Genomic DNA, 14614 nt, shown 5'->3' with positions numbered 1-14614 from the left:
TTCTTATATACAAACCCTCTTCTACCACTGAAACATTTTTGCATGTAAGTGCACTTAGATTTTGTGTCAGTCCTCTAATATAAAAGTGCTCATTAGATTTAAAAATCAATGTTCATCTTTGATTCAATAAATCACTTACTAATTACGTGAGCTCACCCACATTGCCATGAGTTACATTATGTGCAAATGAAGTTATGGAACATTGCAAAATAGACTTGCCTTATTTTTGGATTAATGATAACAATATATCCATTTTTATGTTTGCCACGTTAACCAATATGCGTTTTTCAGGGGAGACTATGTGAATGCATTGGCACATTATGAAAAAGGCATGACCGGAGACAATAAGGCAAGACATTGTTGATTAAGTTGTCCTACTTAATGGATCATAACAAACATATTGTGTGACTGCAATAATTAACATTACGCACTTAACATTATGTTGCTTCAGAAATAATCTCAGATAATTTTAAACCTAGGATCTCATTGAATCCTCAAAATGTAAGAAATTAAGCCAAATTTTACAATCAATGTATAATGGTACAAAATGATTGGTTTTGCTGTGTGTGTGCGTGTGTGTCAGGTGTGGCTCACTGGGTGGCCCAATCGCCTCTAAGTCTTAAGTAGTTTAAAGTCCTACTCCAGAGTCTTGAGTACAAAAATCCAGGTTCATACTTCAATGCAGTATAGGACTTGTGTTGCACTGTTGAGGGTATTGTCATTCAAATAAGATGTTAAACAAATGCATCATCTGCTTACTCAGATTATTTTGCACTTTTTGGAGAACTTTTTTTAAAAATAATTTTTAATGAAAAATTTTGAATTTATACAACAATAACGCACCATAGTAAAATACCAAAAATAACAATAATATTAGCAATCATAAACATTCGCCCCACCTCCATGAACAACACAGCATTTTAACAACAACGCAAATTAACACAATATAAAGTTACAGAATAGAAAGTACAATAAGGAACACACACACACACACACACACACACACCCCCCCCCACCCCGGGTTGCTGCTGCTATTGACCAAGATGCCTATCTTTGAGCCAGGAAGTCCAGAAAAGGCTGCCATCGTTTATAGAACCCTTGTATTGATCCTCTCAGGGCAAATTTGACCCTTTCCAATTTTATAAATCCCGCCATGTCACTGATCCAGGTCTCCACACTTGGGGGCCTCACATCCTTCCACTGTAGCAAGATCCTTCGTCAGGCTACTAGGGACGCAAAGGCCAGGACACCGGCCTCTTTCGCCTCCTGCACTCCTGGCTCTACCGCAACTCCAAAAATCGCGAGTCCCCACCCTGGTTTGACCCTGGATCCAACCACCCTCGACACCGTCCCCGCCACCCCCTTCCAGAATTCTTCCAGTGCTGGGCATGCCCAGAACATATGGGTGTGGTTCGCAGGACTCCCCGAACATCTGGTGCACCTGTCCTCACCCCCAAAGAACCTACTCATCCTAGTCCCGGACATGTGGGCCCGGTGCAGCACCTTAAATTGGATGAGACTAAGCCTCGCACACGAGGAGGAAGAGTTGACTCTCCAAGGCATCCACCCAAGTCCCGTCCTCTATCTGCTCCCCGAGTTCCTCCTCCCATTTAGCCTTCAGCTCCTCCACTGACGACTCCTCCACCTCCTGCATTACCTTATAGATGTCAGACACCTTCCCCTCTCCGACCCACACCCCCGAAAGCACTCTGTCCATCGTCCCCTGCGAGGGCAGCAAAGGGAATCCCTCTACCTGTCGCCTAGCAAACGCCTTTATCTTCAAGTATCTGAACATGTTCCCTTGGGGAAGCCCAAATTTATCTTCCAGTTCCCCCAGGCCCGCAAACCTCCCGCCAATAAACAGGTCCCTCAATTTACTGATGCCCACCCTTTGCCACCCCCTAAATCCCCCATCCTTGTTCCCCGGGATGAACCGATGATTGCCACCCAGTGGAGCCTCCATCAAGCCCCCTGTTTCCCCCCCCGATGCCGTCTCCACTGTCCCCAGATTCTTAGGGTCGCCGCCACCACCGGGCTTGTGGTAAACCTCTTAGGGGAGAGCGGCAACGGCGCCGTTACCATGGCACCCAGGCTCGTACCTCTACATGACGCCATCTCCATTCTTTTCCACGCCGCCCCTCCCCCCTCCATGACCCATTTACGCACCATTGACACATTGGCCGCCCAATAGTACCCCAGAAGGTTGGGCAGCGCTAGCCCGCCTCTATCCCTCCCTCGCTCCAGGAACACCCTCTTCACTCTCGGAGTCCCATGTGCCCACACAAAGCTCAAAATACTGCTAGTCACTCTCCTAAAGAAGGCCCTGGGGATAAAGATGGGCAGGCACTGAAAGAGGAACAAGAACCTCGGAAGCACTGTCATTTTGATGGACTGTACCCTCCCCGCCAACGACAATGGCAGCATGTCCCACCTCTTGAACTCCTCCTCCATCTGATCTACAAGTCTGGTGAAATTATGTTTGGGAAGAGTCCCCCAGTCCCTGGCCACCTGCACCCCCAGGTACCTAAAGCTCTCCCCTGCCCGCCTAAGCGGGAGCCTACCAATTCCTTCCTCCTGGTCTCCAGGGTGCACCACAAACACCTCACTCTTGCCTAAATTTAATTTATAACCTGAAAAGGTCCCAAACTCAGCTAGCAGCTCCATCACCCCCGGCATCCCTCCCTCCATGTCCGGCACATACAGTAACAAGTCATCGGCATACAACGACACCCTATGTTCCTCCCCACCTCGCACCAAACCTCTCCACCTCAACGCCATCGCCAGCGGCTCGATTGCCAGTGCAAACAACAAGGGGGATAGGGGGCAACCCTGCCTGGTCCCTCGGTAAAGCTGGAAGTACTCCGACCTCCTCCCATTCATGGCCACGCACGCCATCGGGGCCTCATATAGCAGCCGTACCCATCTAATTAACCCTTCACCAAATCCAAACCTCCCCAACACCTCCCATAGATACCCCCACTCCACTCTATCGAAGGCCTCCGTATCCAGCGCCACCACTATCTCTGCCTCCCCCTCAATCGCCGGCATCATGATGACATTCAGCAATCTCCGCACATTCGTGTTCAGCTGCCTTCCCTTCACAAAACCTGTCTGGTCCTCGTGCACAACCCCAGGCACACAGTCCTCTATCCTGGTGGCCAGGATTTTTGCCAGCACCTTGGCATCCACGTTGAGGAGAGATATGGGCTTGTATGAACCACACTGTTGGGGGTCCTTGTCCCTCTTTAAAATTAACGAGATCAGCGCCCGCGACATCGTCGGGGGCAAAGTCCCCACTTCCCACGCTTCATTGAGTGTCCGCACCAGCAAGGGGCCCACTAGGTCCACAAACTTTTTATAAAATTCCACCGGGAACCCATCCGGCCCCGGTGCCTTCCCCGACTGCATCTGCCCGATCCCCTTAACTAACTCCACCAGCTCAATCGGCGCCCCCAACCCCTCCACCTGCTCCTCCTGCACCTTCGGGAAAGAAAGCCCGCCGAGGAACCTCTCCATTCCCCTCCTCTCCCCCGTTGGCTCCGACCGGTACAGTTCCCCGTAAAAGTCCTTGAAGACCTCGTTCACCTCTACCCCCTTCCGCACCACATTCCCACTCTTGTCTCTCACTCCAGCAATTTCCTTAGCCGCATTCCGCTTGCGGAGCTGATGAGCCAGCATCCTACTCGCCTTTTCTCCATGTTCGTACACTGCCCCTTGTGCCTTCCTCCACTGTGCCTCCGCCTTTCTAGTGGTCAGCAAATCAAATTTAGCCTGCAGGCTGCGCCTCTCCCCCAACAGTCCCTCCTCTGGTGCCTCTGCATACCTCCTGACTACTTTGGAGAACTTCTTCTAGACAGAACTTCGCACAGACCTATAGAACATAATGGGCTGGATTCTCTGTTTGGGAGATTGCGGGCTGGATTATCCGATTGCCAACGCCGAAATCGTGTTCGGCAATTGGCCGTAAAATCCGTTTTTACGCCGAAATTGGGGGTGGCGCCATTTTTGGGATGCTCACTGCTGGAGGAAGTGGTGGAAGCAGGGACGATAGTGACATTTAAGGGGCATCTTGACAAATACATGAATAGGATAGGAATAGAGGGGTACAGACCCCGGAAGTGTAGAAGATTTTAGTTTAGACGGGCAGCATGGTCGGCGCAGGCTTGGAGGGCCGAAGGGCCTGTTAGTGTGCTGTACTTTTCTTTGTTTTTTGTTCTTTGATCCGTACCCATGTGATTCCCAGCCGCGGGACCAGAGAATTGTGGGAGGCTGGAGCATAGGGCACCGGGCCCACTATATAGATGCAAATGGGTCATTGAGATCCATCTATATTTTATTTCCATGTTCCCACTGACATGCAGTGTGGGCCTCGTTCCCACAGCCAGCAAGGGGGTGTAGCGGGGGGTGGCGGTCAGAGCACGCCTTCACGCGCTGACCCCGATTTTGCCCAACGCCAGATTCTCCATCCCATTGGGGAATGTGATCCAGGCATCCCAGGACGGAGAATCCCACTCAATGTATTTAATAATAATAGTAACACTGAAGCTCGTGATCAGCTCCAACACCAATTGGTTCCTCTGTCCTGAGCTCACTCCCAGCTCTTTTTCTCTCTCATTCTCCCTCCCTCCTCTTCCTCCTCCATAGAACCACTGGGGTTGGCCTTATGCACCAGATTTCCCCATTCCAGGGGCATAACTCCACCTTCTCACAGATAAGCACCCTCAGTATTGTTCCACTGGTATGATTTAAACATCTCACAGCCCCAACAATTGCAGTAGATGTGATTATAATTTGTTAACACTTAGATCACACACTTCTATGTCATGTTACCTGCCCTCTCCCTACCTAACTCCCACTGGAATTTCCTGTCTCAAGTTCATTTCTAGTCCCTAGTATGCCTATCTAATTAGTTTTCAGCTGCTAATATTTTTCTGTTATGTTTTTTTTCTGCATAGTACCTTGACCATGATGATGCTTGCTTAGCTGGAATTGCAAGGATGTCAATTCGGATGGGGGACATTCGGCGTGGAGTCAACCAGGCAATCAGACACACCAACAGAATTCTGAAGAAAGACTGCGGTGTTATTCTAGAGAGTATGAAGGTATAAGATGATCCCTGGATTAGTCAATGGATAAGTGGAACTACAGGGCCAGGAGACACAAATAGCAGGAATGATATTAGAATGATCAAGACAAACCATGGAAAAAATATCAATATTGGAGGTTTTATTGCTCTTCATAAGAGTGGGGCAGAAATGCAACTTGTGCAGTGGCGCAGAACAGGTAATATTTGCCCGCCTGTTGGATGCAACACCCGATATTCGGTTCCTTTGCCTGCCGTGGAACTGAATATCTGATGTTACGTCGGGTATTCGTTGTTTTGCACACTGCCCAAGATGCATGTCTACCTCAATGTGTTTATATCGGTAGAGATTCAGGATAGTAATTTTGGGACCCTTTGCTATGCTTGATAATGTTGGATAGTTTAGTGGTAGCCTCTCGGCATCAGATTGTAGATTTAAACTCAACTTAGAAAATGTATTTCTATTTAACAGCCAGGCATTTAGAAGAGGCATTAACAATGGGTCGCTAACCTGTTCTTTAGAGAAACTTGTTGCGGACAGGTGTGTGTCACAAAGACTCCCTATGAAACCAGGAAAATGTATATGTGCAGAATGTCATATAGAGCATAGACCTCGATGTTGGGCCGAGCATTGTCCGAAACCAAGATCAAGCTATCCCACTCCCTGTCATTCTGGTGTGCTCCATGTTCATTAATACCCTTCAGGGAAGGAAATCTACCACCCTTACCTATGTACTTTTAAATAAGTTATTTTCTTGACCTAACATCTTCAAGATCCAATCTTAATTTAAAAAATATATATTGGGCAATAATAATTCCTGCCTTTCCTGATTTCAGTGCTTTCAAGAAGATCACACATTTATTAAGCACTTATAGGGCATAGGGTGCAATTCTCTCTCTCTTCCCCCCCCCCGCCACACCGGGTGGGAGAATCGCGGGGGCGAGTCCCGCCGCGCCACCCCAGCACCCGCACGCGATTCTCCCACCCACCCCAACCGGCGCGGCGAGATTCACGGCAGGCTGCTCGGAGAATCGCCGCTCGCCGTTTGTAACGGGCCAGCGGCGATTCTCCGGCCCGTATGGGCCGAGCAGCCTGCCCAATACAAGGTGTTCACGCCGGCGCCGACCACACCTGGTCGCTGCCGGCGTGAACAGCGCGGGAACGCTGCAGGATAGACCGTTGGGGGGGGGGTGGAGGAGGGATCAAGCACCGGGGGGGGGGGGGTTGCTCAAAAGGGGTCTGGCCCGCGATCGGTGCCCACCAATCGGCAGGCCGGCCTCTGAAAGATGCACTCCTTTCCTCCGCCACCCCGCAAGATCACTCCGACATTTCTTGCGGGGCGCCCGCAGGGAGGATGACAACCGCGCATGCGCGGGTTGGCGCAGGCCAACCTGCGCATGAGTGGGTGACGTCATTTATGCGGTGCCAGCCGCATAATTTATGTGGCGCCGCTTTTGCGCAGCGCCAAGGCCCGGCGCGCGTAAATGACACGCCGCCGCTCCTAGCCCCCAGGGGTGGGAGAATAGGGGACGAAGAGCGGCCTCCGACGGCGGAGTGAAACACTCCAGTTTTCACTCCGGCGTCGGCACTTAGGGCGAAATTCTCCACTCCCCCGATAAATCGGGAAGGCCGTCGTGAACTCGGCCGAGTTTCACGACGGCCTCGGAGGCCGCTCCTCGCACCTAATTCACCCCCACCCGGGAGGCTAGGAGCGGCGCTCCGTAAATCTCGGCCGCCGGGCCTTGACGCGACTGCGGCGCCTATGTGACGTCAGCCACGCATGCGCAGGTTGGCCAGCTGCAACCCGCGCATGTGCAGCTGACGTCACGACGGCTGACGGCTCCAACCCGCACATGCGCGGTTGCTGTCTTCCCCTCCGCTGCCCCGCAAGACGTGGCGGCTTGATCTTGCGGGGCAGCGGGGGGGAAAGAGTGCGTCGCTTTGAGGCGCCGGCCCGACATCGGTGGACACCGATCGCGGGCCAGTCCCCTCCCGAGCACGACCGTGGTGCTCACTCCCCTCTCCGCCCCCCACAAGCTTCAAACCAGCATTTGGCGCCCATGTTCGCGACGGCAGCAACCAGGTGTGGTTGCCGCTGTGGTGAACCGGTCAGGAACGGCAGGTCGCTCGGCCCATCCGTGCCGGAGAATCGCCGGTCGCCGTAAAAACGGCGAGCGCCGATTCTTCCGAGCGGGGGGTGGGAGAATCGCGGGGGGGCGTGTCGTGAGTCGCCCGGCCCTCCCGCGATTCTCCCACCCGGAGTTTGGAGCGGAGAATTCCGCCCTTAGTCCCCCGTTGGGAGTATCCCGCCCATAGTTTGTAACATCCATACTGCTACTTGTTAATCAAGTCTATATATGCACACACAACAACGTCCTGATGTACGCAAGTTGTTACTAATTACTAATCCCTAATTTTGTTCAAGTAATATACCTGCTTTGTCACATAGAGGTTTAATTATTGCCTGCTGCAAATCATAAGATCTATGTATTTTCCTTTAGTAAGTAATTTTAACAGAACAGAAAGCTAATTGCTATTTCGGATACTGCTAATACATGGTGTTGCCAACTGCAAAGTAATTTATGGGTATGGATGTGGAGTGCATATGGGCACTCCACATCCAGAGTTACAAGTACTAAGAGTACCTATCAGGAATATAAAGTGGTTTCAAGACATGTTATTGTGTAAGATGGAGGAGGTCAGTCACTAAGGGCATAAGTTTAAGGTGCATGGGATAAAGTTTACAGGAAATGTGCAAGGAAGGTTTTTTTACACAGGGGGTGGTGAATGCCCGGAACGCGCTGGCAGGGGAGGCTGTGGAAGCAGGTACATTAACGACGTTCACAAGGCATTTTGACAAATACATGGATAGGATGGGTATAGAGGGATACGGCACTAGGAAGTGCTGAAGGTTTTGGCCAAAGGTGGTATCATGACCAGTACAGGCTTGGAGGCCGAAGGGCCTGTTCCTATGCTGTATTGTTCTTTGTTTGTTTGAATTTGGCCATTGAGATTAGTAGTAGATTTCCTGATATGCATTCTGCCCACAAGGCAATGCACTCGTAGCATTAATTTATAAAGTGGTTTCAAAACATGTTATTGTGTAAGGTGATACTTATATTAGGGTTTTGTTTAAAATCTGTTGCTGAAATAACCCTTGATATGAAATTCCTATGCGGATCCCACTAAGGAATTTGAGGTACAAGTATTCTGAAGAGACATCAGCTAAAAGTAGTTTGTCACATTATTGGGACTGATATTTTTGAAGACATATTACAGGCCTCTTTTTTTTTTATATAAATGTTTTTTTATTGGGTTTTTGAACAAAATATATTTACTGTTATGTATACAAAATGGAATACACACATATATATATATATATATATATATATACATACAAGAGAAGGGAACATGCACAAAAAACAAAACAAACAACAAAACAAAAGTTAGAATAAAATACTGGTAGGGTATTATGTGCTAGCTCAACAACAGCAGCTCTGTACAATTGGCAATATTGTGGGGGGAGAGAGCTGGAGGGGTACATATATATTTGGGCACCGGGGGAACAATTACAGAGGGCAATACGCGAATGGATCTGGTGTTGGTGTTGTCATTACTGGCATCTTTGACCTCTGTGTTTTAGCAAATAGTTATTGGAGATGTTGAGATATGGAGTGGGTATCCTGTGAATAGTGTCTTAACAGCCTAGTCCATTGACATCAGAGTTGTTGATGTTCTTTTCCTCTATCACATCTCTATGTTTTCCCTGTGAAATGTTTTAATACAGAACTCCACCATCTTTAATAAAAAATGGAATTTTAGTTTTTTTAAATGTCATTTTTGTAGGATTGTGTAATTGCAACTTCCAATCCTTCCACACTATAACTCTCTCTTAATATTCTGGAATAAAGCCAAAAGAAATAAAAGCTAAATCCAGAATCATCAGAGTCTATGTCATGACTGGTTTTCTAAACTGTATTGTTGTGGATGTTTATGTTTTACTCACAGCAATTCTCCGAAGCTGCTCAGCTCTATGAGAAAGGACAGTACTATGACAAAGCAGCATCCGTTTACATCCGTTGTAAAAACTGGTAAGAAATGTTTTCTGATGTATCAAAGTTATTTTAAAAACAAACAGATGATGCTTTACAAACTGCCAAATAGCATGTTGTATCTCTAGTAGTTGACTCTTCGCTCACATATGAACTTTCTTTGTTTCTTATTGTGCAAAAGAATTAAGCATACTTGGAGGAAAATTCTGTTCTCTTTTCTGCTTTTGTAGTTCCATTTCGCTATAAAACACTAAACTAATCAGAAAGGGAATATTTGTTTTAAAATAGTGGCAGCAAGGGTTTCATGTTTTTACAGTAGAAGAAATCAATCAGATAGTGGGAATAGCATTCAACTCTTTTTTTAACCATCATGATAGTTTCCTCTGCTCTGTAACTAGCAAACATAGGAAAATGACAAGTTACATCCTAACTGTTTCATAGATGATGTGCCTGGTCTTTTCTTTGTAACTTGTTGAACTTCCAGAAACCACTGTCACCAACTCTGCTTCACTGGTAACCTATTTCAACTTGGCTCTCTGCACCTCGTTGTCTTGTACTTCAGTCTTTTCTGCTGGTTGTCATTTACTCTACCCCAGACACTCATTCCTGGGTCTCTGTTAACTCTTGAGTCTGTTGACTCAAGAGCAGTGTCACAGGAGATGAGCTGGTGCTCATTGGAGGGACACATTCCACAGTCTAAACTTCCACGTGACACAATCTCCATTTGAATTTCAGGTGGTGGTATGGAATGGGCATCTTCACCTTTATAGACACAACAGGGGTGTATACACTTAGAGCCAGGATATGGAGTAAAAAAAAAATGATAATGTGGTTCTGGGTGGTTGCCAATGAAAACAGGCTTAGAGTTCACAGTGCACGATTAACCAATGCCCTTTGATTGGAACAGTAAGAAGTCTTACAACACCAGGTTAAAGTCCAACAGGTTTGTTTCAAACACGAGCTTTCGGAGCACTGCTCCTTCCTCAGGTCCGAAAGCTCGTGTTTGAAACAAACCTGTTGGACTTTAACCTGGTGTTGTAAGACTTCTTACTGTGCTCACCCCAGTCCAACGCCGGCATCTCCACATCTTTGATTGGAAGGCAGGCAATCCTTCAACTTCATGTTGTTTGCTCATTATAATTATTTTTGCATGCAGCCAGCATCCCCATGCTGTTGATTGGCTGGGGACCCAATATTGTGAGGGGTTAAAGGCAGCCTGCACTATTTAAGCTAGCCTGCACCTCTTTGAGGAAAGTTGGCTGCAAGTTGTCCTACAAGTGAGTCTGGAAAAAAATGAAGACTGGCTAACCATAAGAATGTTTGAATATCAAGGTTTTTGGATCTTGTCTGCAGAGGTGGAAAGAAGATGCCCTGTCCCTCAAGTGGCACAGAGGCCCTCCAGACACATGCTCAGAAGCCAATGGCAAGGAATAGCAGAGGAGGCTATTGGCAGGAGTATAACTCCAAGAACATGGATTGATAAGGCTGTGACCATCACAGGCATGAAGCATTTTAACATGAGGGAATTCAAATAGTCACTTGCTGGTACAAAACTTGGGTTTCTGTAAAAAAGAAACATGGGGCGGAATTCTCCGACCCCCCGGGGGGTCGGAGAATCGCCCGGGGCCGGCGTCAATCCTGCTCCCGCCGTGTCCCTAATTCTCCGCCCCTCCCGAGATTCGGCGGGGGCAGGAATCGCGCCGGTCAGCGGGTCCCCTGCGCCAGTGGGCGGGCCCCCGCGGTGATTCTCCGGCCTGCGATAGGCCGCTGACAGGCCTCTCCCGCCGGCGTGGTTTAAGCCACCTACCTGACCGGCGGGATTGGTGGCGCGGGGCGATCTGACCCCAGGGGGTGCCCCTACGGTGGCCTGGCCGCGATCGGGGCCCACCGAGCGGCAGGCGGGCCTGTGCCGTGGGGGCACTCATTTTCTTCCGCCCCCACCATGGCCTTCATCATGGCGGAGGCGGAAGAGACCCCCTCCCCTGCGCATGCGCCGGTATGACGTCAGTAAGCCGCTGACGTTCCGGCGCATGCGTGGACTTACGCCAGCCGGCGAAGTCCTTTCAGCCCCGGCTGGCGTGGCGCCAAAGGCCGTTCACGCCAGCCGGCGGAGTGGGAACCACTCCGGCGCGGCCTAGCCCCTCAATGTGAGGGCTTGGCCCCTAAAGGTGCGGAGAATTCCACACCTTTGGGGCGGCCCGACACCGGAATGTTCAAGCCACTCCGACACGCCGGGCCCGCCCCGCCAGGTAGGGGAGAATCCCGGCCATGCTTTTGAAGTTTTCATCTTGCAATCATCTGGACATATGCAAGAGGGCCAAATTTCAAAGGCAACAACAATTTGTACAAGATGAGAAAAGGGGTGTGGTAGGTAGACAAGTTGGTTTTGATTGTTTGAGACTTGCAGTGGCAAATGCAGCAGGAAGCTATTGTCCCCATGCTTTTGTTCATTCGAAAAAGATGCAATATCTGGACATATCCCTTTGGGTGCAGAGGTCAGGTCCGTATATATGAATAATTATAGCTTCTAGCAGGCCTAAGTGGGAGCTTGATTGATAATCTATATTGGTAGTTGGCATAATTCCTAACACACTCAATATTGTTCAGCAACTGCTGCCTAATAACGGAATTGCATCTAATGCTATACATTGTATACTGAGTTTTGCAAGCACGGTTTGGTTGAGTACAGTCAGTACTCTGCCCGTTGAGAACAACCGAAGGGACGTGCTGTTTGATGCGACCCGCCAACATACCTGGCATCTTACTGACACTGAAATCCATATACTACGTTACTCATTTGTGTGCCTGGCAGTGTGGTGATATGCATGTGCACATCAATGTTTATAGTTATCTATCAATGTATAAAAGTATTGGTACAACCTCCAACCAGCAGGTGGCAATATAGATCCACCATGTGACTTGAGAGATTCAGCAGTTGGTAGTGAATCATGCTTGAGGACAGTCGCACTAGAAGAAGCTCCAGAAGAATTCACTGAATTCATTTATTAGTTACCGTTTGTATTATAGATCGTTAGTTATCTTTCCACGTGTCAATCTTGTTAATAAATGATCTTACTTGTCCAAGAACTAGATGTTCTGTGTGTATCTCTATTACAGTCATAACACAGAACATAACAGGCAGAATGTCTTTTTGACTTGACAGCAGCACCCTGTAAGTGGAAATCACGGTATTCAAAAGCAGCATCCAAAAATAGCTGCAGTGGAAGCTCAGGCTAGTGTCATGCAATGTCAGCTTTCTGACGTAGAAGCTTAGACTGTTGCCTTCATGGTCTCGGAAGTCACTGTTCATTGCGCATGCAGTCAATGGTATCCTGCACTAATTTGCACCAGCCTGTAATCCTAGAAAAATTCATGTGCATGCTCGCCTGCTGGTCTCAGGCTTGGCAGAATGAAATATTCTCTTTGAATAGAGAGCTGCAGGGGCCTCCTTGGATGACAGTGGATGGTAATCTGCGAGATGTTGCAAATATCTCCAGCCTGGAATGAGCCAGTTGCATAAATGTTTATCACCACAGCCACTGGCAATGATGTTCTTTGGCTGCAGCAGATGGCAGGCTTCAGTGTGAATGTCCTTATTGAAGCATAACTTGTTATTTGTTGAGGTTTAGGTAGAAAGATTACTTCCAAAACACCCTATATTGATATGGCTGCTGGGTGAGAGCCCTTCTCTACCTCCTGCATTCTCTTCTAGCACCTTGTCCTGCTCTGCATGACCTCTGTGAATTCTCCCAGACATGCTGCCTCCAGGGCCAACTGGTATCTGGGAGTAACTGATTCGCACAGAAGTCTTGAAGTCAGCAAAAAGCCCTTCAGTGCTTCCCACACCACTCTAGAATTGTGCAACTGGAAAGAATGCTAGAAAGTGCCAAACACTTGTTGAATCGTAACAACAGCCAGAAGTTAACCCTATTTATTAAAAGTTTGATGATGAAATACAAGAGCCAGAGATCCATGTTTTCTGATGACACAACATAAGTGGCATTGTAAGCAGTATAGATGGAAGTTAAAATTGCATGGTGCGGCAAATGCAATTAAATGCAGGCAAATGTGAGATCATCCACTTTTAAAGAGTTGGACCTAACAAAGAACAATACAGCACAGGAACAATCCCTTCGGCCCTCCAAGCCTGTGCCGATCATGGTGCCTGTCTAAACTAAAATCTTCTGTACGTCTGGGGTCCGCATCCCTCTATTCCCATCCTATTCATGTATTCATTAAGATCCTCTTAAACTCCGCTATCTGCTTCCACCACCACCATGTTCCAGGCACTCGCCGTTCTCTGTGTAAAAGGTTTGCCTCGCAGATCTCCTCTAAACGTTTATCCTTGCACGTTAAACCAATGTCCCGATGTAATTGACTTTTTCATCCTGAGAAAAAGCATCTGACTATCCACTCTGCCCATGCTACTCATAATTTTATAAACCTCTAACCAGTCGCTGTTCCGTCGTTCCAGTGAAAACAATTCGAGATTATCCAACCTCTCCTCTTAGCTCAGTGTTCTTCAAACTTTTTTCCAGGGACCCATTTTTACCAACCAGCCAACCTTCGGGACCCAACCCGGCCGACCTTCGCGACCCACGCCGGCCGACCTTCGCGACCCACACCGGCCAACCTGCGCGACCCACCATTTTCTCTTACCTTGTTTGCTGCTGACAAAAATGGAGGAAATGATTTTGGGTCCCTTTGGCCCTTGTACACCCTCCTCCAGTGGAACCTGTTGGATGAAGGTGAAGCCTTCCGGTGTCGGAAAGTATGGAGTCTCCATCTGTCCAAAGTTCTGCATTTTTTTTCCTGTACAATTTTATCAAACAACTCTCCCCCCCACGAAATTGTAAAAAAAAAAAAATGAATTAAATAAATTTTAAAAATAAAAATTAAATGAATAAACCCCCCCCCCCCCCCCAAACTTGTAAAACAAAAAGCTGCGACCGTTTCAAAAAAATGCGGCCACACTGCGCATGCGTGCTCTATCATCTGATGATATTATCATCAGATCCGATGATCTGGCACGCATGCGCAGTGCGGCCGCATTTTTTTAACATGTCCGAGGCCATTTTGAAGGCCGCTTGCAGCCGGCATTATTAACAGCCGGCTGCTGCAGCTGTTGCACGCAGATTTGTGCGATCGGGAGCGCCGCGACGGACGGCTCCGCGACCCTACTGACACCCACCCGCGGGTCGTGCCCCCGAGTTTGACAATGCCTGTCATAGCTAATATCCTCCAGATCAGGCAGCACGGTAGCATTGTGGATAGCACAATTGCTTCACAGCTCCATTGTCCCAGGTTCAATTCCGGCTTGGGTCACTGTCTGTGTGGAGTCTGCACATCCTCCCCGTGTGTGCGTGGGTTTCCTCCGGGTGCTCCGGTTTCCTCCCACAGTCCAAAGATGTGCAGGTTAGGTGGATTGGCCATGATAAATTGCCCTCAGTGTCCAAAATTGCCCTTAATGTTGGGTGG

At 48.4% G+C, this 14614-nt stretch overlaps 1 protein-coding gene across 3 annotated transcripts in view; it reads left to right on the top strand.

The window, feature by feature from the left end:
• wdr19 (WD repeat domain 19) overlaps positions 1–14614 on the top strand; it is a 215643-nt gene that overhangs the window by 156400 nt on the left and 44629 nt on the right. For all 3 annotated transcript variants that reach the window (XM_038791401.1, XM_038791400.1, XM_038791402.1), the window contains exons 21-23: positions 292–349; positions 4956–5102; positions 9093–9175. In XM_038791401.1, coding sequence (XP_038647329.1) covers positions 292–349; positions 4956–5102; positions 9093–9175 — 288 coding nt within the window. The remainder of the gene's footprint in view (positions 1–291; positions 350–4955; positions 5103–9092; positions 9176–14614) is intronic.

Source organism: Scyliorhinus canicula, chromosome 3 (genome assembly GCF_902713615.1).
Source record: "Scyliorhinus canicula chromosome 3, sScyCan1.1, whole genome shotgun sequence".
Classification (NCBI taxonomy): domain Eukaryota; kingdom Metazoa; phylum Chordata; class Chondrichthyes; order Carcharhiniformes; family Scyliorhinidae; genus Scyliorhinus; species Scyliorhinus canicula.
The sequence above is the reverse complement of the archived record's forward strand: the minus strand, read 5'-3'. Positions and strand labels throughout refer to the sequence as shown.